This window comes from Suhomyces tanzawaensis, assembly GCF_001661415.1.
Source record: "Suhomyces tanzawaensis NRRL Y-17324 unplaced genomic scaffold CANTAscaffold_2, whole genome shotgun sequence".
Classification (NCBI taxonomy): Eukaryota; Fungi; Ascomycota; class Pichiomycetes; order Serinales; family Debaryomycetaceae; genus Suhomyces; species Suhomyces tanzawaensis.
This window is the reverse complement of record NW_017963637.1, coordinates 191190-211922: the sequence shown is the minus strand read 5'-3', so window position 1 is coordinate 211922 and position 20733 is coordinate 191190. Positions and strand designations below refer to the sequence as shown.

The 20733-nt window shown below is 40.2% G+C and overlaps 10 protein-coding genes and 1 non-coding gene across 11 annotated transcripts; 7 read left to right on the top strand and 4 right to left on the bottom strand.

The window, feature by feature from the left end:
- Positions 1-68: 68 nt before the first annotated feature.
- On the top strand, positions 69-263 carry CANTADRAFT_35561 (proteasome regulatory particle lid subunit; the record flags this gene model as incomplete). Its single annotated transcript, XM_020208644.1, has 1 exon — positions 69-263. A coding segment is annotated over one exon (195 nt), but the record flags the coding sequence as incomplete, so codon positions are not given.
- Positions 264-456: 193 nt separating this feature from the next.
- Positions 457-1743, bottom strand: RPT5 (proteasome regulatory particle base subunit; the record flags this gene model as incomplete). The annotated part of the gene is made up of 1 exon (XM_020209583.1): positions 457-1743. The coding sequence occupies one exon, from the start codon at positions 1741-1743 to the stop codon at positions 457-459; it is 1287 nt and encodes a 428-aa protein (XP_020065653.1).
- Positions 1744-1931: 188 nt separating this feature from the next.
- CANTADRAFT_88463 (cytidine deaminase) lies at positions 1932-2718 on the top strand (the record flags this gene model as incomplete). The annotated part of the gene is made up of 5 exons (XM_020211455.1): positions 1932-2016; positions 2134-2170; positions 2214-2328; positions 2398-2606; positions 2703-2718. 5 exons carry the CDS (start codon positions 1932-1934, stop codon positions 2716-2718), a joined length of 462 nt encoding a protein of 153 aa, XP_020065652.1.
- A 534-nt stretch (positions 2719-3252) lies between these two features.
- Positions 3253-4368, top strand: CANTADRAFT_46878 (methionine aminopeptidase; the record flags this gene model as incomplete). Its single annotated transcript, XM_020209391.1, has 1 exon — positions 3253-4368. One exon carries the CDS (start codon positions 3253-3255, stop codon positions 4366-4368), a length of 1116 nt encoding a protein of 371 aa, XP_020065651.1.
- Positions 4369-4532: 164 nt separating this feature from the next.
- CANTADRAFT_61193 (uncharacterized protein) lies at positions 4533-5408 on the bottom strand (the record flags this gene model as incomplete). Its single annotated transcript, XM_020210825.1, has 2 exons — positions 4533-4897; positions 4967-5408. 2 exons carry the CDS (start codon positions 5406-5408, stop codon positions 4533-4535), a joined length of 807 nt encoding a protein of 268 aa, XP_020065650.1.
- Positions 5409-8418: 3010 nt separating this feature from the next.
- Positions 8419-8491, top strand: CANTADRAFT_t81. Its single transcript has one exon. It is a non-coding gene; the product is annotated as a tRNA-Ala (tRNA).
- Positions 8492-8749: 258 nt separating this feature from the next.
- Positions 8750-10405, top strand: CCT6 (chaperonin-containing T-complex subunit; the record flags this gene model as incomplete). The annotated part of the gene is made up of 1 exon (XM_020209373.1): positions 8750-10405. The coding sequence occupies one exon, from the start codon at positions 8750-8752 to the stop codon at positions 10403-10405; it is 1656 nt and encodes a 551-aa protein (XP_020065649.1).
- A 2004-nt stretch (positions 10406-12409) lies between these two features.
- Positions 12410-12766, bottom strand: CANTADRAFT_88459 (uncharacterized protein; the record flags this gene model as incomplete). The annotated part of the gene is made up of 1 exon (XM_020211454.1): positions 12410-12766. One exon carries the CDS (start codon positions 12764-12766, stop codon positions 12410-12412), a length of 357 nt encoding a protein of 118 aa, XP_020065648.1.
- A 1806-nt stretch (positions 12767-14572) lies between these two features.
- Positions 14573-15730, top strand: CZF1 (Zn(II)2Cys6 transcription factor CZRF1; the record flags this gene model as incomplete). Its single annotated transcript, XM_020206518.1, has 1 exon — positions 14573-15730. One exon carries the CDS (start codon positions 14573-14575, stop codon positions 15728-15730), a length of 1158 nt encoding a protein of 385 aa, XP_020065647.1.
- Positions 15731-16497: 767 nt separating this feature from the next.
- On the top strand, positions 16498-18941 carry CANTADRAFT_152626 (syntaxin-binding protein). Its single transcript, XM_020206340.1, has 2 exons — positions 16498-16524; positions 16894-18941. The coding sequence occupies exon 2, from the start codon at positions 16975-16977 to the stop codon at positions 18925-18927; it is 1953 nt and encodes a 650-aa protein (XP_020065646.1). The 5' UTR covers positions 16498-16524; positions 16894-16974; the 3' UTR covers positions 18928-18941.
- CANTADRAFT_25035 (RuvB family ATP-dependent DNA helicase pontin) lies at positions 18584-20342 on the bottom strand. The gene has a single exon (XM_020207302.1). It carries the CDS (start codon positions 20141-20143, stop codon positions 18956-18958), a length of 1188 nt encoding a protein of 395 aa, XP_020065645.1. The 5' UTR covers positions 20144-20342; the 3' UTR covers positions 18584-18955.
- Between the last annotated feature and the right edge of the window lie 391 nt (positions 20343-20733).

The following is a 20733-nucleotide window of genomic DNA, read 5'->3' as shown; positions in this document are numbered from 1 at the left end:
GTGGCAATCCACTCACCAACAACATGTCTACCGCCGACAAAACCGCCGAACAAGCACTTGCCTCCACCGAGGAAGAGCAGAAGGTCATCAAGACCTTGGAAGAGGATGACGAGTTCGAAGATTTCCCTGAAGATGGCAAATGGTCCAACGACGCCAACCCTCAGATTAACCCATCCAACTTGTGGGAGGAAGACTGGGATGACGAGGACAATCAAGACGAATTTTCCCAGAGATTGAGGGACGAGTTGAAGAAGGCCCAGAAGCTGGCCTGAGCCAGTGACACCGCTCTTCCGGCTGCTGATATGGACATGCTGGTCGGATTTGGTATTGACTCACGCTAACCGCTACTACACTGCTAATCATCCCTCAAGATAGAACGTGGCACAGTCCACGTCACCGTCTAGGTTGGGATAAGGATTGCTACAAATGCTTCACTGATTTTCCTACTGACGTATATTAAGCATAAAAGTTCACAGACTTGGACTTTCTGGCCTGGACTTCTCCTATAGCTTCAACAAAATCTTCATGTTTTATAATAGATTTTCCATTTCTTAATGCAATCATTCCTGCTTCGACAGTCACGGCCTTCAATTGAGCACCGTTGAATTCATCTGTAGATCTGGCCAACTCTCTCCAGTTAACGGAGGTGTTGTCGCAATTCAACTTTCTGGCGTGAATTTTTAACACTGATTCTCTGGCTTCTTCAGAAGGCAATGGGAATTCAATCTTTCTATCCAATCTACCGGATCTCAACAACGCCGGGTCCAAAGTATCGACTCTGTTAGTAGCTGCCAATACCTTGACTCTGTCGTCAGAACCGAAGCCATCCAACTGGTTCAACAATTCCAACATGGTTCTTTGAACTTCTCTATCACCACTCTTGTCAGAGTCGAATCTCTTGGTACCGATGGCATCCAATTCATCTATGAAAATGATAGTAGGGGCCTTCTCCTTGGCCAATGCAAACGCATCGCGAACCAATTTGGCTCCATCACCAATAAACATTTGGACCAATTGTGGAGCTGCCAATTTCAAAAAGGTGGCACCAGATTGGGCTGCACATGCTCTGGCTAGTAAAGTCTTACCAGTACCTGGTGGACCATACATCAATGCACCTTTAGGAGGCTTGATTCCCAAATTTGTGAATTTCTCTGCTTGCTTCATTGGAAGCACGACAGCTTCTATCAACTCTTCAATTTGCTTATCCAATCCTCCGATGTCAGAGTAGTCTTCAGTGGGCTTTTCATCGACTTCCATGGCCTTGACTCTGGAATCATATTCAGATGGCAAGGTGTCCAAAATCAAGTACGAATCCTTGTTGACACCAATCAAATCATTTGGCTTCAATTTTGTGGAATCAACCAACCCGATCAATGGCAAGAAGATGGTTTGTCTGGTAGATGTCTTGATAACTGCTGATTTGCCAGCTCTGGTGGCATCTAAATCAACGTTTGCACCCTGTTCAGACGCTTCTTTCTCCACATCGAGATCCAACAACTCAACCACGTTACCTACCAAGTAAGGTAATTGCTTGTTATTATTGATCTTCTCTTGGTTGTCTTTGATTCTCTCCAACATCACCGTCTTCTCGTGGGTCAATCTCTGTGACTCTGACTTCATTACCTTGATATCATTGTCCAATAACTTGGTTCTGTTGTTAATGTCGGAGGTAGAGGAGTTCAAGATCTCCTTATCTATTAAATCATCTTGCTGGGTGTTTTCCAATTCTTCTAGAGTGGACATTGTGCAAGAGAGGTGATTGTCTATGCCACACGGGAAAAGGTATTTGATAAGTTGAGTGGTTGGTATGGAGGTGTTGCCACTGAATGAGTGTTGAAAAAAGCGGTCATGTGCTGTGCGGCACGTGACTCGTATCTTATGGAGACAATCTCAATGTTGGCCAGTAGCGATAAGTGGATGCCACCATCAAGATGGGTTTCCAACAATACATACATAACGACCATGACGAGCTCAGCGACTTTGGATTTTCTCAATTGAAAGAAAAGTGCCTCAATGGTGAGTTACTGTTCCTGCTTGCACCTCCCAATAGACACAATCCTCCTGAGAAGAAGAGGACTGAATTTCGAGTGATCTGAAGGGGTAGTCTTGCTTACATTACAAACTAACTTAAAGCAAGAAATGTTTCATACTCCCCCTATTCCAATTTTCGGTAAGTCCCTCGTACAGTAACCTTGGGCAATACTAACTCACAGAGTGGGATGTACGATACTCACTGAAACGGGCGAACACTTCTCGGGTGCCAATGTCGAGAATGCCTCGTATGGTGCCGGAGTTTGTGCTGAAAGAACAGCCATTTGTAAGGCAGTTGTACGTATTTTATAATAGGAGAGAAACGCAACTTTGAGAATTAGTGGCGGAGAGAGTACTAACTTCCAGACTGAGGGCCACCGCAAATTCAAAATCATAGCCATCTCTGGAGATGACGAAGAGCCTATCACACCATGTGGTATTTGCAGACAGTTTATCAGAGAATTTGCACCCGAGGTACCCATTTACATGTTCAATAAAGATGGCTCCAAGTTCATCAAGGTCTTCTTACAAGACTTGCTCCCATTGAGCTTTGGCCCAGAAAACCTAGGGATCAAGTAGCCCACTAATGATTGAAAACAGTGGATTGCAAAATGCTCGCATGAAATCACAATTCACAAATCTACCAGTCGTAGCATACAGACATCATATAGATTTCTCATACAGTAAAAATTTTGATCCCCAAAAATGTAGAGGCTATGGAATATCAATCTTTTGTTAGCTTTAGGATCTGGTTATTTTTTTTGGAATGGTCTCTTTCAGTTTGAACTTAGCAACAATTCTATTTTTTCCGAATTTTTGCCAATCAATTGCAAAAAGCGTTTGTGAACTTTACTAAACAACCCAATTCAATCTCTTTAGAACGAACCGAATATTAGCTTAGAATAAGACAAGCTACAAAGTGCCTCTGATTGTTTAGTAATTATTGACACCCAAGTTGTACTAGTTTCAGAATAATTGTGTGCACTGGCAATTCCTATTCTTGCGCTAGATTCTGAAAGTTAGAAATATTCACCTAAACAGAGTAATCTTTTCAAGAATATTCAAAAGCTCATTCAAAACAACCAGCCATAATTCTACTGTCTCTAGTATCTTCGTGTTGCAATCTTATCTAGGATCGAGTGATCATGATGTTTTTCGTATGCACGACCCTCTTCTCGCTGACAAAAATTTACGTATGGAGGGCCATTTTTCAACAATAAGATGGCTACTGTGTGTGCTTCTCCTACATGCGGTAAGGATACCGAATCAGCATTAAAATGTCCCGTGTGCCTCAAGAATGGAGTCAACAGTGTTTTCTGCGACCAGAGTTGTTTCCGTTCTTCATGGTCTGTTCATAAGCATATCCATCCATCTGAAGATGGAACAGATTCCTACAACCCATTTCCAGACTTTTCCTTTTCAGGAGAGTTGAGACCAGCCTATCCATTGTCAGACAGAAGACCTGTTGCTAAACATATCAAACTACCTGACTATGCCAAAAACGGTAAGCCTATCAGCGAAATAAAGAATGATAGAGTTGGAAGAATAACCCAATTGTCTGAAAAAGATATCAAAAAAATGAGAAAGGTCTCTAAGGTTTCCAGAGAAATTTTGGACGTTACTGCTAGCCATGTCAGACCAGGTATAACCACCGATGAATTGGATGCCATTTTGCACAAGGAATGTATGAAGAGAAATGCATACCCTTCGCCTCTTAATTATTACAACTTTCCAAAGTCTGTGTGTACATCGATTAATGAAGTCATTTGTCATGGTATTCCAGACAAGACCGTGTTGAAAGATGGTGATATCATCAATTTGGATGTTACCATCTATTACATGGGTTTGCATTCCGATCTCAACGAAACCTACTATGTGGGAGACAAGGCTAAGTGTGATCCAGACACTGTCAGATTGGTCGAAACCACAAGAGAGTGCTTGGATCTCGCTATTAAGGCCGTCAAGCCAGGATTAGCATTCAGAGAATTAGGTAACATCATTCAGGCTCATGCCACAAAGAACGACTGTTCTGTTGTCAGAACTTATTGTGGCCATGGTATCGGTGAGCTTTTCCATTGTCAACCAAATATTCCTCATTATGCCAAGAACAAGGCCATTGGTATCATCAAGCCAGGAATGGTCTTCACCATTGAGCCAATGTTGTGTCTTGGTACACATAAGGATATGTCATGGCCTGATAACTGGACTGCTGTGACCGAAGATGGTAAGAAGTCTGCACAATTTGAACACATGTTGTTGGCTACTGAGACTGGGGTTGAAGTTTTGACTGCAAGAAGCGAAACCTCGCCAGGAGGTCCTGTGGCTCGCATTGAATAGCTTTTTGGTTAATTTTGTATGATAGATATAAGATTTGTATGAGTTCCCTATGATTAGGCAGAGTATGTAGTATAATTCAAAAAGGCTTTCCGTGCAGGTGTAAATAGTTGGAAGCAGGACCTCATGAGGAGTAGCACATTGATAAATACATTGAGAGGAACAACCTAAAGTTCAGTGACATCCCACTCTTCTCTTGTCCTAATGACTGTTTCGCAGATTGTCAGCTCTACCTTGCTCAAGGAATCTTTGAAGACTTCTAATTTCTTTTTCATCGTGAATACTCCTTTTGAATGAAAATCGTCGCTCAAAACTCCCCGATTTACGTTTAAGTTAGGATACGTGTCAAGAATTTCTCTCATTTGTTTGTAAAGACTCTCCATAAACTGAAGGTTGTACAGTGACTCTTTAGATAAAGTTTTCGTGTCATCATCAACCAAATTAGAGATTGTGTACCTCATAATCTCGCCCGTAAGATCAAAAAGGCCCATAAAGTAATCCCCTCTGTATATGAAGGTGTAGTCATTTTTCACTTGTTTGCACATTCCATTCCCATCCGACTTTTCACCCCTTTTATGATTGTCCTTCAAGTTTGATGTACTTTGCAGCTCCTCTTCGGATCTCCAAAACTTCTCCAAGACCATTTTGGTGTCCTCTTCCTCAACGATATCTTCGATAAACTTCAACATCTGCTCATATTTCAATAGGTTTCGGGTCATCACATAATACATAAACGTGAATGCCTCAATCATCTCTTCAGCAGCATTCGAAATAGAAGATTTAAGCTGCCCAAAGTTCACACTAGAGACAAACTCTTTGCTTAGCCGAGATAGGCACTTTCCTATAACCTTGATGTACTCAATGATCTGATCATAATGAACATCTGAAATGGCCCTATTGGAAACTCTATGGAATGTGAAAATGAGTTTTTTCGAATAAGAATTGAGATCTCTGCAAATACGTATCACCGTTTCACGCTCGTCATGATATTGTAGAAGAAAAGAGCGGGCTGGCTTGAATATCTGAGCTTGGTAAGATTCCATGATGAGTTGACTTCCAATTGATTTTTTGGAGCTGCGAGATTGTAGTGGTTACAGAAATCGACACGAACAAGGGAAAATAAGTTTGGTCAAGTGTATCATAATGGGAAACCCATCAATATTGATACATCTAACTGGATTTATATCTAGATTCATTCTCCTTCTGATAATCCAGTTTTTTAACTAACTCGATGGCAGGCCTACCCATGTTCCAAAAAAAATCTTGATCACAGTCAGCAAACATCCATACTTCAATACTTTTTCGGTCTTATCATATAGGTTTATCTGAACGTGCAATAACAGACTAAACTGCAAAAATAATTTTTGGAGTGAGTACTCATGACCCCTTGAAATTTTCATAGATTCTCGTAAAGTTCAGCTGTTGGCTGAATTTCACGGTTAATCACCCTGAAATTTCCTTACGTTTAACCATGGATAACTTGACGGAAGCTGAAACATTAAGTTTAGCATTAGTGTATTTACATTTTAAATTGTGAATCAAGTTTGATGAGTGAACTCTTTCAAACTTAATTCGAGAGTTTCATGCGAACTCTGCTTTGCCTGCGATAGTTTGAATTTAGTTGAGCAACCAACATATATATGAAACATACGGATTTTTAGTAGAATCTACTAAGCGATACAGTCGTTCTTGGCGCAATTTTTTGAATTTTATCATTTTGAATAAGGCAATGCAAGGATCGTTAAATGAACATCTGTACGGCGCACTTCATGTCTGTCGGCTATAGCAACTTGAAAATCCCTGATGATAATTATCTATTGTAAATTCACCAGGCGAGCTTCTGCTTTCGAGGTGGGGCACTGTGAATCGTTTATGACTTGTTAACATCACATACTTAGATTCCTCGTATTGTAAACACTGCCCCTGGGATTATTGTATATCCAGCCACTCAAAAAACTGCAAGTGCGAAGCCTCTCGCAAAAATTCAGCATCCTTCTCGAGGAAGTAGTGCCGTAATGTTAAATTACATAGTGAAAAACTAGCCGAATCTAAGAATTCCTTTCACTTCAGTATGAGAGTATCTCTACAACATATGTGACTTTCTTAGCTTATTAATATATTGTATGAAACTATAGTTTCATATGTTCAACTAAATTTGCAAAAATCAAAAATTGGGGGATTTTTGAATTGCCACTAATCGCAATTCACTTGGAAAACCCTGTTAAATTGATTTCCTTAGAACCAATATTTAATCTGATTATATACTGCTTTGACAACTAGTATTGCAATGCTCTACTGCAATCGTATTCATGTCTAAAGAGCCAACTTCCTTGTGGAAGGGAAGTTGAGTTGTAAGAAAATTTCGCAAAATTTATTTTGACGATGAATATTTAGACCCCTTTACAATCATTTGAACTGCTATGTTTTCTCCTGATGATTTTAGTTCTAAATTGATGATCTCTGACACTTAGGTTTGGCATCAAAAGTAAGAATTTGTTAAGTGTTTTAACTAGATAATTCTGATGTTCTCATCCAATACTTTCGAAAATTTGACAACGAAACCGTGAATATTCTTAAATTCGAAAATCTCTAGGGGCCTGTTATGAATAAATATATGGCCCTAAACAGAACAGATGTCGGCCTAAGTGTCAATACTAGATGATAACTGTCTTTGAGGCCCACCTAGGATAAGAAATCAGCTCCCATCAAGTCAAAAGTACTACTGAACGAATGCAACCAGGGAAACTAGGCTAAAACTTGATTTCAAAAAGCAAAAGAAGGGGTGCTTCAACAAGAGATGGATTACAATATCTGATTGGGGCATGAAGGTTTTCATCCAGCAACAGAATAGTGAAGTGAAAAGGTATTCACCAAAGCTTTCATTTTGACCAAATCCTATTTCGCCTAATATACAACAAAACTTTACTAAACTTGATGATGGAACTATGAATACCTATTCTTATAAAGATGAATGATCAGCTAGTTGGAGCCTCTTTAGAGAGATGTTAAAACCTTACTATTATAGAAGAGAGAATGAAATGTTTTTTTTTACTAGACAAACTACCCCAAACGAGCTTAAAGGAGCACAGAGACGAAAAGAGCTTATAGAAAACTGACAAACGACTCAGAATAAGTCCAGCAAACACCAAACTGAAGTAGAGGATGTATCAAAGTTGAGACTGCTGGAAAGCTCTGGCACTACTTTTAAATAAATCATCAATCATCAACCAGAGTACCAAAAAGAAGAATTGAAATGGATTGAAGAACATTATGCCATCGCTTAAGTCCCAGGCCAAATCAGAGTTGACAAAAAACAGAAAGTAAGAGATCTTTGAAAGTCTATTATGTGAAATATATTTTGAGATATTCTTGCATCAGATATCAATTCGACGCTAAACCAGATTTTTATAAAAAGCATGCAATGAAAGCTTAAATAATATTCAATGAAGTAGTATCCACTGTTACAAAGGTCTCAAATTGTCACGATTAGTTTGCCTTGTTCATTGGGTAGTTTTTGCTCCTGAAAAGCAAGCTTAGTATAATACACTACAGGGTTAGCAGGATGTGTGCAAATATAACTGGCAGAGTAAAATTATAACTTACAGAGCTAACTTTGTATCTCAGTGCCGAGAGGATGTTCGTTTGTTCGATTTTGATATGGAAACTAGTCAAACTTATGACACATCAGTATTTTTCGTTTTTGAGTTTTGCAGATTGCACTTTGCCGGGCAACGGGCAACAGCAAATTTTAGGAAAAGCATACTGATCCACCATGAAAACATATGCTGGAATCAAGAGAGACAATATATCGGGGGTTTGGAAACGTATTTCAATGCCTGTTGGGGCTCCTCATGGCTTACATAAGCGCCTATAGTGAAATTTGACGAACTTGTATATTTTTTGAGTCCTATGTCTATTTTTATATGTACTAAAGGACCTCAAAAGCTTCTATTTGCTTATAAGTATACTGGGAAGTTTGCAACTAGGAAAGTTTAAATTTTGACTTAAAGTATAGTATAAGGTAAGCAACAAATTTCTAACAACAAGAAAAATGGGCGTGTGGCGTAGTTGGTAGCGCGTTCGCTTAGCATGCGAAAGGTCTCCGGTTCGACTCCGGACTCGTCCAATTTTTTATTTTCTTCTTAATGTACTAGAGTTTTTTTTCTATTCACAGCATAAAACAGATAAGTGACGGAGTTCAGATTTACATAACAACATGTCCCCTTGTCTTATTCCCTCCAGGTGACCAGCAATCACTTAGCTATTCTCATTTTCCTCCATTCCTGATCCGTGGCGTACTCCGTCATCGAGACGTGGCTCAACCAGAAAAATCGCGTTGAAAACTCAAATCATGAAGTGAAGTGTGTTGTAGTCTACCATACCAATGTCATCATCGATTCAACTTCTCAATCCAAAAGCAGAGTCCTTGAGACGTTCCCAAGCATTACAGGTTAACATAGCCGCTGCCCAAGGGTTGCAGCAAGTTTTGGCTTCCAATTTGGGTCCTAAGGGTACTTTGAAATTGTTGGTGGATGGAGCAGGAAGTTTGAAGTTAACTAAAGATGGTAAGGTTTTGTTGAGTGAAATGCAAATTCAGCATCCTACTGCTGTTATGATTGCCCGTGCAGCAACTACCCAGGATGAAATCACTGGTGACGGTACCAGCACTGTTGTCCTCTTGGTTGGTGAATTATTGAAGCAAGCAGAAAGATTTATAAGTGAAGGTGTTCACCCAAGAGTGATAGTCGATGGATTCGAGGTCGCAAGAGAAGAAGCATTGAAGTACTTGGATGTGTTTAAGCAAACCCCAGAGAGTTTTGATAGAGAATTGTTATTACAAATTGCTAGAACGTCCTTAGCTACCAAGGTTACTGCTGAATTAACTGATGTTTTGACCCCCATAGTTACTGACGCAGTTTTGAATGTTAAGAATGCTGATTCCAGAAATTTGGATTTACATATGATCGAAGTCATGACCATGCAACATGGACATGCCAGAGAAACAGAATTGGTGAGAGGATTAGTGTTAGACCATGGTGCTAGACATCCAGACATGCCAAGAAGAGTTGAAAATGCTTATGTATTAATCTTGAATGTTTCTTTAGAATACGAGAAAACTGAAGTTAATTCAGGATTTTTTTACTCGAGTGCTGAACAGAGAGAGAAGTTAGTAGCATCAGAAAGAAAGTTTGTGGACGAAAAGTTGAAGAAAATTGTTGACTTGAAGAATGAAGTTTGTGAATTGAATTCCAACAAGGGATTTGTTATTATAAATCAGAAGGGTATTGATCCAATGTCCTTGGATGTGTTAGCTAAGCATGGGATTTTGGCTTTGAGAAGAGCTAAAAGAAGAAACATGGAAAGATTACAATTAGTATGCGGTGGAGAAGCTCAGAACTCTGTCGACGATTTAACTCCTGAAGTTTTGGGTTATTCTGGATTGGTTTATGAAAATTCGATTGGAGAGGATAAGTTCACATACGTTACGGACAACAAGGATCCAAAATCCGCTACTATATTAATCAAGGGTTCAAATAACCACGTGTTACAACAAACTAAAGATGCTGTTAGGGATGGTTTGAGATCTGTGGCAAATGTCTTAAAGGACGAATCCATCTTACCTGGTGGTGGTGCATTCTGGTTGAGTTGTAATGACCATTTATTAAATTCTCCTGAATCCAAGAAGTTTTATAAGGGGCGTAACAAATCTGGTATTAAGGCTTTCGCCGAATCATTGTTGACTATTCCTAAGACTTTAGCCACCAATGCCGGGTTGGATGCATTGGAAACCTTGTCAAATTGCCAAGATGAGATTGCTGAGAATCGTGTTGTTGGTGTTGACTTGAAATCTGGTGAACCAATGGATCCAACTGTGGAAGGGATTTGGGACTCTTATAGGGTTTTTAGAAATGCTCTTTCCGCTGCTACTGGTATCTCTTCAAACTTGTTGTTATGTGACGAATTATTAAAGGCTGGACGGTCATCTTTGAAGGAAGGTGGCGCTCCAGGTGGTGGGCCAATGGGAGCTCCTCCAATGTAAAACGTATATAGAAACTAGGTTATTCCATATTAACAATTGTAGTCTTAATGCTTCTCTTTTATTGAAACCAGTAAAGGAATTGATTTTACGACAAGCAAATATTCAACGAACTGAATATTAATTAATGGGAAGTCTTTGGTTTATCTCGAACGGAGTTATCTTCGTGTTCAGGCTTTTTCAACGAAGTTTCATTAGTATTATCTCTTCCTCAATCAAAAATTTAGCCTAGGGTATTTTGATACAAGTTCCAGAATTTCCAAAACGTTTGGCTGTTGGTGGCAAATTCAAACACTAAATTTGTTGGTTCCTCACAATATTTCATTTGGGTTGAGCAAACAACACCGGAATGCTTGCTTTGTGAAATGCTAGATACAATAGAACCTCGGGACTTCGTTTAGCCCTCAGTACGTGCTTACAGCAACAAGATTCTAGAAGAACTCCACAGCGATTTGCTACTTAGAAAATATGCCCTGCTTAAGAACGCGTAGACTCGATAAGAAAATATTATTCTCCAGCCTCGGATGTCTCGATGAAATGAATACCCGTCTTAGGTTAGAGATCGTATATTCTTCATAGCTGCAGTGGCAACGCCGCCGACATGGCTGCATAGATGTTCTTTAGCGATTTATTCCGTTCACATGCGAGTGAAACGCGTTGACCGCAGTCGCAGAATGCATTTGCATGTACTTTAGCGGATAATTTTTAAAGATTTTTTGTCTAACCCAAGCGGTGTTCCGAGGCGCAATGTGGTGTCTATGAATTTTAGTACATCCTTATTTTTTAACAATACATAGGCATCTCTAAGTGTTTTCATTGCGATCCCTGGTTAAGGTGTGTGGTAAGCTTTAAGCTCTGTTACAAGGGTCCTCTATCGATTTCTGATACATTACTAAAATGAATAGAGTTGCAAACTCTACGGTGAGCAGTGTGACATGTTAATAGGCTTGTAACAATGTGTACGAGGAGTTTGTTTGGAGGGAAAATTTATGTCTGCTCGAAAAGAAATGAAATTAGGTTTCATGAGGGGAGCGTCCTTAGAAAGAATTTAGTCCGGGAGGCCATGCTTGATAGGCACTTCCGTCTACAGTTTAAGCTAAGCAACCAAGTAGTTGCCGTGTCTGTAAGGAAGCCATGTTTGTAGGGGATTTGATAATTCAGAACTACATCTTTGTAACCTATTTTCTTTTAAAATTATAATCGCCATTCAAACGAGTTCGTTTAAATTTGCATGGGCTGTAGATGAAGATGAAATTTTTGATTCTAATGATCTTAAGCTGCACCTTGTCACCGATACCTTATAATTACTTCCGATAAATGCACGCGCGGCTGGCGATTATTGCATTACATAGGAAAGATTTATTTGGAACTGCGAGTTTTGGGGCGGTAACGCGGCCATTGACGATCGACTATTGAACGGAAGGCTAAACCACGTGATCACTTTTCCGCTAAGCATACTCCTGCATCCTAAGCACCGCCTGGAAACAGACAGACAGTATCACTCAGGACGGACTCATTTCAGTTGCCAGTCCTCGACCTGAATGTGATTGCATGCGAGTCATGAATTTTGCTTCAAGGCGGGCTCAATTGATATTACATTGGTTTTGGAGTTTTCACTAAGGGACCTCAATTCCAACAAGCCAGGTCCCCGACATCAATCTAATCTCAATAGACAAACGTTAGTTTAGTTAAAAAAGAAATGAAGCTGTCAACACACCAGCAGGGAGCTCTAGTAAGGTTTAGAGGTTGTACCTGAATTTGTCAGCAGGGTATCATCATGAAGTTATTGCGAGTCAAGGTCTCGCTAAAACCCTTGGATGGAAACGTGTGAATTTTTGTACTACATAATATGCACTGGAATACTCTAAACGCTTTGAAACTTTAGCGGATTTGTTGCATGAAAGTCAGAGATCAGGCCATAAGTTTAGCAGCATTAAGGTACACGACTACCCATACCTATCCTCTTTTGTTGCGGAGAAGAGAGCAACGGTATATAGTCAGCAACCATTAAAGAGTAGAGATTTGTAAGGCGGTCGCACTAGCAGACCGGATCAATAGCTTTCGGATAACAAGGTTTGCCGATATAATCCGATCCCTCGAAAGCAAATGTCCATTAATGCCTACGATTACGCCAAATTGAAAGTTGCATAATTTTTTCACACAGACGCAAAGATCGGGAATACTTGTGAAAAAGTTTGTGTCATTCGAAAAATTGCGAACGCAGTTAGTTGGGCCGGAGCTTTGCTGACTCCGAGTCTCCTTCCCCCCTCCCCTCACTACTGACAATTCGCGCCAAGGACTAGCTTCAATATGCACCACTAGGAGTGTAGGCTTATGTGGAACATGCAAGAATTTGCGAGCCATCAATCCGGGCTTTATCACCAGAACTGTCATCCCAAGTGAAACATATGGCGCTCGTGAATTATACTCTAGTTACTCACTAACCTCATCCAAGATATCATTTTCATTTCTGCTTTCCTGAAAAGCCTACTAAAAAGCCAAATTTGTAAGCTGTTGTATTACTGCGCACACTAGTTGTGAAACGTTTGCTGGTGGATCGGAAGTTGTCGGACAAAGGATTTCGATTTAATAACATCACTAAAGTGTGACTCGCACTTCCAGACCACAAGCCTCGCTCGAACAGAAAATGATGCACACCATAACAGGTGAACAATTATTTTTAAGAAGGGCTTAGTTGACGATTTCTTGTCTTCAGGTTGTAGTGCTATCGCCAGTCTTCCAGGGCAAACTGCTTGTATTAACCGACTTGCCTAAGCTGTAATATGGCTATGTCAATAAAGCCTTCAAATTTTTCCCTATTTGTCTTTGACGGGTTACGTGCTCTAGCACTTTCCCCAACCAGTTTAGACCTTAGTGGCATCGCTTACTATTTTCCGAAAGGAGGGGCATGGTTCGTAACCCCTAACCTTGCCTCGCCAAAAGACCCTACGTTGCGTGCTACAAAGTTTTTTCTTGTATTTTTGGTAATATTTTTTAAGTGATGGCTTCATCCGGAATATTATTCATGCAAGTTTCCAAGATATGAATTTCTGGAGCTGGTGGGCACCGACAGGACACCGACGATTATTGATTAAAGTGCTTACGAGGCTTGGGGTCTTAATTCATAAACCGAAAAATTGTTTCTTTAGGCACTTGGACTAGTTTGCACCGGTGACCCGATAAACACGTATTGTTTAATCTCAATATTTCTTCACGCTGGGTGAACTGTATTCAAACATGCTGCTTAAAAAATAGTAGTATATCATTCTAAAAGTATAATACATCCCCCAGTGAATTCCGTAATTAGCTGACGTTTCTTTTAAACTTTTGTGAATTCTACTTAAGTCTTATTTCTCAAAATGGTTGGATCAACCTCGCTTACTCAAAAAAAAAAAAAAATTCGACCCCCTCATAGAACAAAATAAGAAACTTACAAGTCACGCAGACAGGGGAAGACTTAGTTTATACATATATCGAGTATCTGCCCTTTCGATCCTCAAGTATTGGATCTAAGAGCCCATTCGATATTGAGGCTAGTTGGTTTTAAATAATTCAATCTTGAGCCAGCTTATCTTATTACCCCACCCCATCTCCTGAAATTTGGTCCAACTCTGTGGAACCAACCACTAATAAGCTTTAACAGTGGCTCCCTAGCTTTGAATTTTCAGCTCACACTATCACCATCTTTTGCCATCAAGTCATAACTTTCCCTACCTACTAAAATATTATTCGGCTCCTTGTTAAGCGAGAAAATCTGCTTTATTATAGAAGCTGCTTACGAGAAGAGCTCGATTTCAATTATCTAAGTTTTGATTTCCATAGTTGGATTTCAAAGTCTAATAAACGTTCAAGGTGAGGTTTTGCAGCGTTCACTTGTGATCTCCTTGACCGAGTGCTGACTTCCAGAATTTCACTTATCAAGATTACAAGGCTATTAAAGAGCTCGATTTGGGGTATCTATTATTGAGGCTGGAGGTTTTTCATCATACTGGATCAGCAGTAAGTGTTTGCGGCCAGCTACTAGTTACCAACTTCATTGCCAATATCCCAAGATAACGGTGTTGTCCTGGTCCTGGTCACGGTAAGACCAAACTACTATACAAACCAACGTGGCCTGGTACGTTAGTATAGCGATCCTGATCTGGCACGTCCTGGACCATTACACCTGCTATGAATGCTTGGAATAATTTGGGATGGAGCGATGCCACAGGGAATAGTAATACTAACTCCAGCAGCACACAAAACCAGAACCAGAGTCAAGGTGGGAATATCAACTTGAGTCAAAGCCAACCTCATAAGAAAGGCCGTACATCCCAATCCCAAGAACTGCAACAGGCACAGGCTGGAAACCTCCCTGCTATTGGTCCAGCATCCAATTCCCCAGTATTTCAACCAACAATTGCCATACCGATAAAGTCAGAACAAAACTCACTCGTCAATACCCAGGGAACCATGTCAGGTACAATAAGTACGATATCTGGACATGGAGGAGCTTTTCCAACTGAGCGTGACAGTTCACATAGGTTAGCGCTCGGTACATATCAATCACAACAACCATACCCACCACAATTCTTGGAGCACTCACACCACCCCGTTTATTATCAACAAAGCCAACCTCAGGTGCATTACCAACCATACCAAAGTAACCAGGGTCACGCAGTTCCAGAAGAGGCAACCAAGATACATCACCCTCATAATAGCTTTCCTGCTTATGAGGGTACTCACTACGCCCAAAGTCATGCCCCTAACTATGAAACCCATTCACAACCCGGCAATTTCAACCCAGCAGGTTCCTTTATAGCAGCACAAAACGAGGAATCTCACAATACAGAGCACTGGGATCAAACACACCAGTATCCTTCAACACCATCAATTGCTTCTCAACAAGTCCAGGGTAGGGTGCAAGAGAATAATTCTTTCCCCACTCCCAAGCAACCACCGGCATTCAATCCTAAGGAAGTAAATTCTAGTAAGTCTTCCGCATCATCACCTAACATGAAATACGAAACCTCACCATCCTCCAATTCTTCCTTCTCGCTGCAAAGTGGAGGTAGGTCATACAGTTCCCAGGGGAAAAGCAATAAGCCAGTAGCTAAGAGATCGCGAATGGGTTGCTTGACGTGCAGACAACGTAAGAAGAGATGTTCAGAGTCTAAGCCAAAGTGTGCTGAATGTTCCAGACTAAGATTAAACTGTGTATGGCCAACACCCGGTACTGAACGGAAAAATAAACCCAAAGAAGCGAAAGAAGAAGAAAATACAATGGAGCATGAGATATATGGAAAGATAAAGGTGCTAAGGGGAATTGTGGAGTACAAGAGTAATTAAATATGGGCCAATTTTACTCTGAAGGATTTGGGTACAAAAACAATGCAGTCAAGGGTTTGTTCAATCAAAAACCGTTTCTTGGACTTGGAAATTACGGGCGTTGTATCTATACAATCTGCCCAATTGCAAGCAATGCTTGCTCTGTTCAATTCATACACTTACAGTGGCTGCGAGACAATCGCTCGAAATGCCACGAATGCACTCCACAGTGTCCTGGAAGCTAACGACGAAGAGAAGTAATAAAGCCATTAGATTTTAGCTCATTGCGGGCTTTCAAAAATACCACTAATAAAAGTATGGTATTTTGTACTAATATTGTACTTATAGAGTTTGGTGATTATTATCGTTGAGCGATGTGTTATTAATAGTAAATTCTAGAAGATTTTATGATAGATTAAAATGTAGATACTTTAGATTGGGTACCACGATAGCTTACTAGAAGAATGGTTCAGTGACAGTCTACTAGATTCACGGTTTATGATGCAAAACAAAGTTTCAATTTCAAACTTCAATCCTATTGTTTCATGTGAGGTTAATCCAGGATGAGAAAGTGGAAATATAAGGCTAGTATCAGAAAAATTGTAAGTGAAGATTCGAAGACATATTAGAGATTTAGAGTCAAGAAGGATCATTGACACAAACAGCCGTGATCCGTTCATTATGTTAGTAAGAGATGTACCATTAAACTTCGCTTTAAACAGAGTTTACAGAGAAGATCATTCCGAGACAAAACGTCAAATTCTGGACTTGGCTCTCCTTCCTTGGAAAAGGCTGCATACCCTGTACTGACACACATTGAGTTTGAGCAAATGTTGCCATTTGAACTCATAATAAGCTCCCTCGGTTTGCTACATATAAATGTCCAAGATTGAACCCCCGAGTTGCAATTACTAAGCAAATCGTTCATAGGAACCAAATCTCCTTTGCAGTTTCTAGATAAGAAGTAAGGCTACGAACCACTTTTGGCTACGAACCACTTTGATTCGACTACTTGTCACACATTGCCAAGTGTCGCACTCACTACTCAATGCGGCAATCATATGCCAACAAATTCAATCCAAAAAAACACGTTAACCTATACACAGTCGTCAACACTATCACCATTCTCAATTGCTTTCAGCTCATCCTACCTCGCACATCTCTTCAGGTGATATTAGAGTAACTCATCATCTAGCATCTTGATTTAAACTCAGTTAAGAATCTTGAATCAAATTCTCACCACTGTATAAGTAACACAGAAGACAATGTCGATATCCTTGAGAGACAAGCAGATCTCCACTTTGGAGAAGATGCTCAATTTAAACAAGTCTGATGAAGGGCATACCGGGGGCTTGAAGAATGAAGAGATCATCTGGAAAGTGTTGATCTTAGATCAAAAATCCCGTTTGATCTTGTCATCTGTTTTGAGAGTGAACGATTTGTTGAAGAACGGTATCACGATTCATTCTCTCATTGATTCCAAAAGATCACCATTACCTGACGTTCCTGTGGTGTATTTCATTGAACCAACAATCAATAACATTCTCCACATTATCGAAGATTTAAAGAATGATTTATACGAAAACTTTTACATAAATTTCACCTCTTCCATCAACCGTGAGTTATTAGAGGAATTTGCTAAGAAAGTGTCAATCTTAGGGAAGTCTTCAAAAATCAAACAAGTTTACGATCAATACTTGAACTTCATAGTCACAGAACCAAACTTATTTTCTTTAAATCAACCACAAATCTTTACCAAATTCAACAAACCAAATACCAACGAAGATATAATCAATCAGCTAGTTGATGACATCTCCAACGGGTTGTTATCTTCTATCATCACCTTGGATCAAATTCCAATTATCAGATCCTCTAGAGGTGGTCCCGCCGAGTTTGTGTCAATTCAGTTGGATTTGAAGTTGAGAGATTACTTGAACAACTCAAGATCTTCTGCATCATTATCTCTGGGCATTTCTAACCAACAGAGACCAGTTTTGGTGTTATTAGACAGAAATATTGATCTTGCTTCTATGTTTTCTCATTCTTGGATTTATCAATGTATGATTAGTGATGTGTTCAAGCTCGAAAGAAATACAATCAAGTTAACCAAGATTCCCAAAGATGCTGGTCCAAATGCTCAACCCACAGTAAAGAATTATGACATCGATCCGAAGGATTTCTTCTGGAACAAGTACTCTCAATTGCCTTTCCCAGATGTGGTAGAAAATGCCGACATTGAATTAAATCAGTACAAAAAGGATACCATGAATTTAACCAACCAAACTGGCATTACCTCCTTGAATGATATTAATTTCAATGATACGGATTCTGATACCGCTAACATCCAAAAAGCAGTAGATGCATTGCCTGAGTTAACTTTGAGAAAGTCAACGTTGGATATGCACATGGATATTTTGGCATCTTTAATCAATGAATTGCAATCGAAGAACTTGGATAAGTTCTTTGAGATCGAACAAAACTTGAATGACCAAAAGATTTTACAGCAATTTTTGAACTTATTGAATGAAACAGAAGCAATCGATACCTCTTCGGATAAATTGAGAACATTTTTGATGTTGATTTTATTGGTTAATAACTTGCCTAGTGATTATGTGAGCAAAGTCAGAGCAATTTTCAAAGAGAAATACACTACTGTTGATCTTCGTGCATTGGACTATGTTTTGAAGTATAAGGAGCTTACCAAACTTACCAACATTTCCAACTTAGGTGCTACATCGAATTCACAAAACTATGATTTTGCTGGAGAATCTGATGCTGCAGCAAGCAGCAACTCATCTGCATTGTTGAGTGGTTTATCTTCCAAACTTTATGGATTAACAGAGGGCAAAATCTCTGAAGGATTAAGTTCTATCGCTTCCAAGGTTAAAAACTTCATCCCAGAGAAAAAGCAATTGCCTATCACCAATGTAATTGAAGCTATCATGGACCCAACTAATGTTTCAAACGAATCCATTCAATTGACTGATGATTACTTGTACTTCGATCCAAAATCCAGAGGTGGTCATTCCAAGCCCCCAAGAAGACAAACTTACCAAGAAGCACAAGTATTTGTTATTGGGGGAGGAAATTATGTGGAGTACCAAGATTTGCAAGAGTGGTCAAACGCGAGCAACTCAGGTAGAAAAGTCATTTACGGAAGTACTGATATCTTGTCTCCTCAAGATTTCTTACAGGAGTGTAACGAGTTAGGACAATAACTCCATTAATATACATTTACATTCTTATCTAAAGAAAGTCTTTGCTTCCCTCTAACACCTTGATGGAACGACGGGAGTCCAAGAATAAAAGTTCACATTCTTCCACGTCATCAACGGTGATTTCATTACGGCCAGCGGTGTTACTTAAGATACCTGCTGGGGCTAATAATTGTAAAGCATAACGTAAGGACACTTCGGTACCATGGATAGACAACTTCTCCAAAGCTTCTGGAGTGACACTTAATCCTTCCAATGTAGCTCTCTTGGAGATAATAATCTTGATTTCCTCTTTGTTGTAAGGCAATGTTCTCACGATCAACAATCTGTCGATCAAATCGGGGGGACATCCGTGAGGAACCTTGGTGTCGTCATCAGAGCCTCTAACAGTAGTCAAGCCTCTGTTGGAAGCCAAAACCACAATAGGAGCAATCGTGCTTTCCAAAGCTCTGTTTAAGTAAGTGAAAATTTCGACATCCAACATGTTGACCTCATCAATAAACAAAACTCCCGGGATCAATTCAGCAACACCTTGGTCGATATACTTGGAAACAACCTTGTTCACTTCGGATCTTAACTTGTCTGTTATTTCAGTTTTACGAGGCTTCAATAATTGGCCCATCATGGATAACACATCTTGGCCTCCTTGGGGTCTGGCATTGGCGACATCCAAGTCGTGTAAGGTGACATCTTGAACAATCTCCTTCTTCTTGTGGACCTCTCCCTTTGGCAATGGGACGTATTCTTCAGCCTCCAAATCGAACTCAGTGGCGTAAGCATCGGATCTACCTACTCTCTTGACGGCACCAGTATTGGACTCGATATAAATCACATCACCTACGGCAACTCTTTCCTTTTGGATGCTTTCGTATATGCTGGGGTCCAATCTCAAGTTCTTGGTACCTTTAGCGGTCTTTAAGCCCACGATGACATGGCTGATGGTCTTTCCATAGCCACCAAGTGGGTTTTCGGCTTCTTCTGGGGTCAACTCGGTGACCTCACCTTCATACACCTCCTTGGTCTCCTTGATTCTTAAACCAATAGCACGTCTGAAGTTTTCCATCAAGGTGGCAGTCTTCTTGATTTCGGCACTGAACAACTCAGAACCAACAATAGGGCAGAACGGCACCTTTGGGCCCAATTCCTGTGATATGGCCAAGGCCAACGCAGTCTTACCGGTACCAGGAGAGCCTGCCAATAAGATTGCCTTTCCCGACATTTTTTTGCTCTTGATCAAGTCGACTATGATACCACAAGCTTCTCTGGCATCAGCCTGGCCAACAAATCCATCTTCGACCTTTTTGGCCACACCATGCTCATCAAGGCCCAAACCCTTGATGTGAGTGTGAGCAGCAGTCCTGCTTTCCCTGGATTGGGTGTCCTTAACCTCGTTAATTTGAACCATGTTGTGATGGTGTTGGAGAGCCGATTGGTTGATTTTTTCATAGGTGATGTTGTCACGTGATACCCTCGGTGCCACGACACCCCAGGGCCTCTGGAGGCAATGCTGGAATAGGGCACTTTTCAAAGGTATGTATCGAACTTACCGAGCCATTTTACTTTAAAATGGTTTTAAAGTGGTGTGTACTACTTTGGGGAAATTTTGTTGATGAGAAAACTTTATTGCCATGCAAATACTATAGGGAGAATCTCCCACTAGCCTTTGCGAATAATTTCAGGAAGCTACCGAGTTTTTGAGAGAGCCCTTCTCTAGTTTGAAAATTGGATCATGGTGGAGGCTCTGCAGTAACCTCTTAACCTTTTCATTACGAGGCTAAATATAGCTACAATGGTCAAGTTACCAGAAAC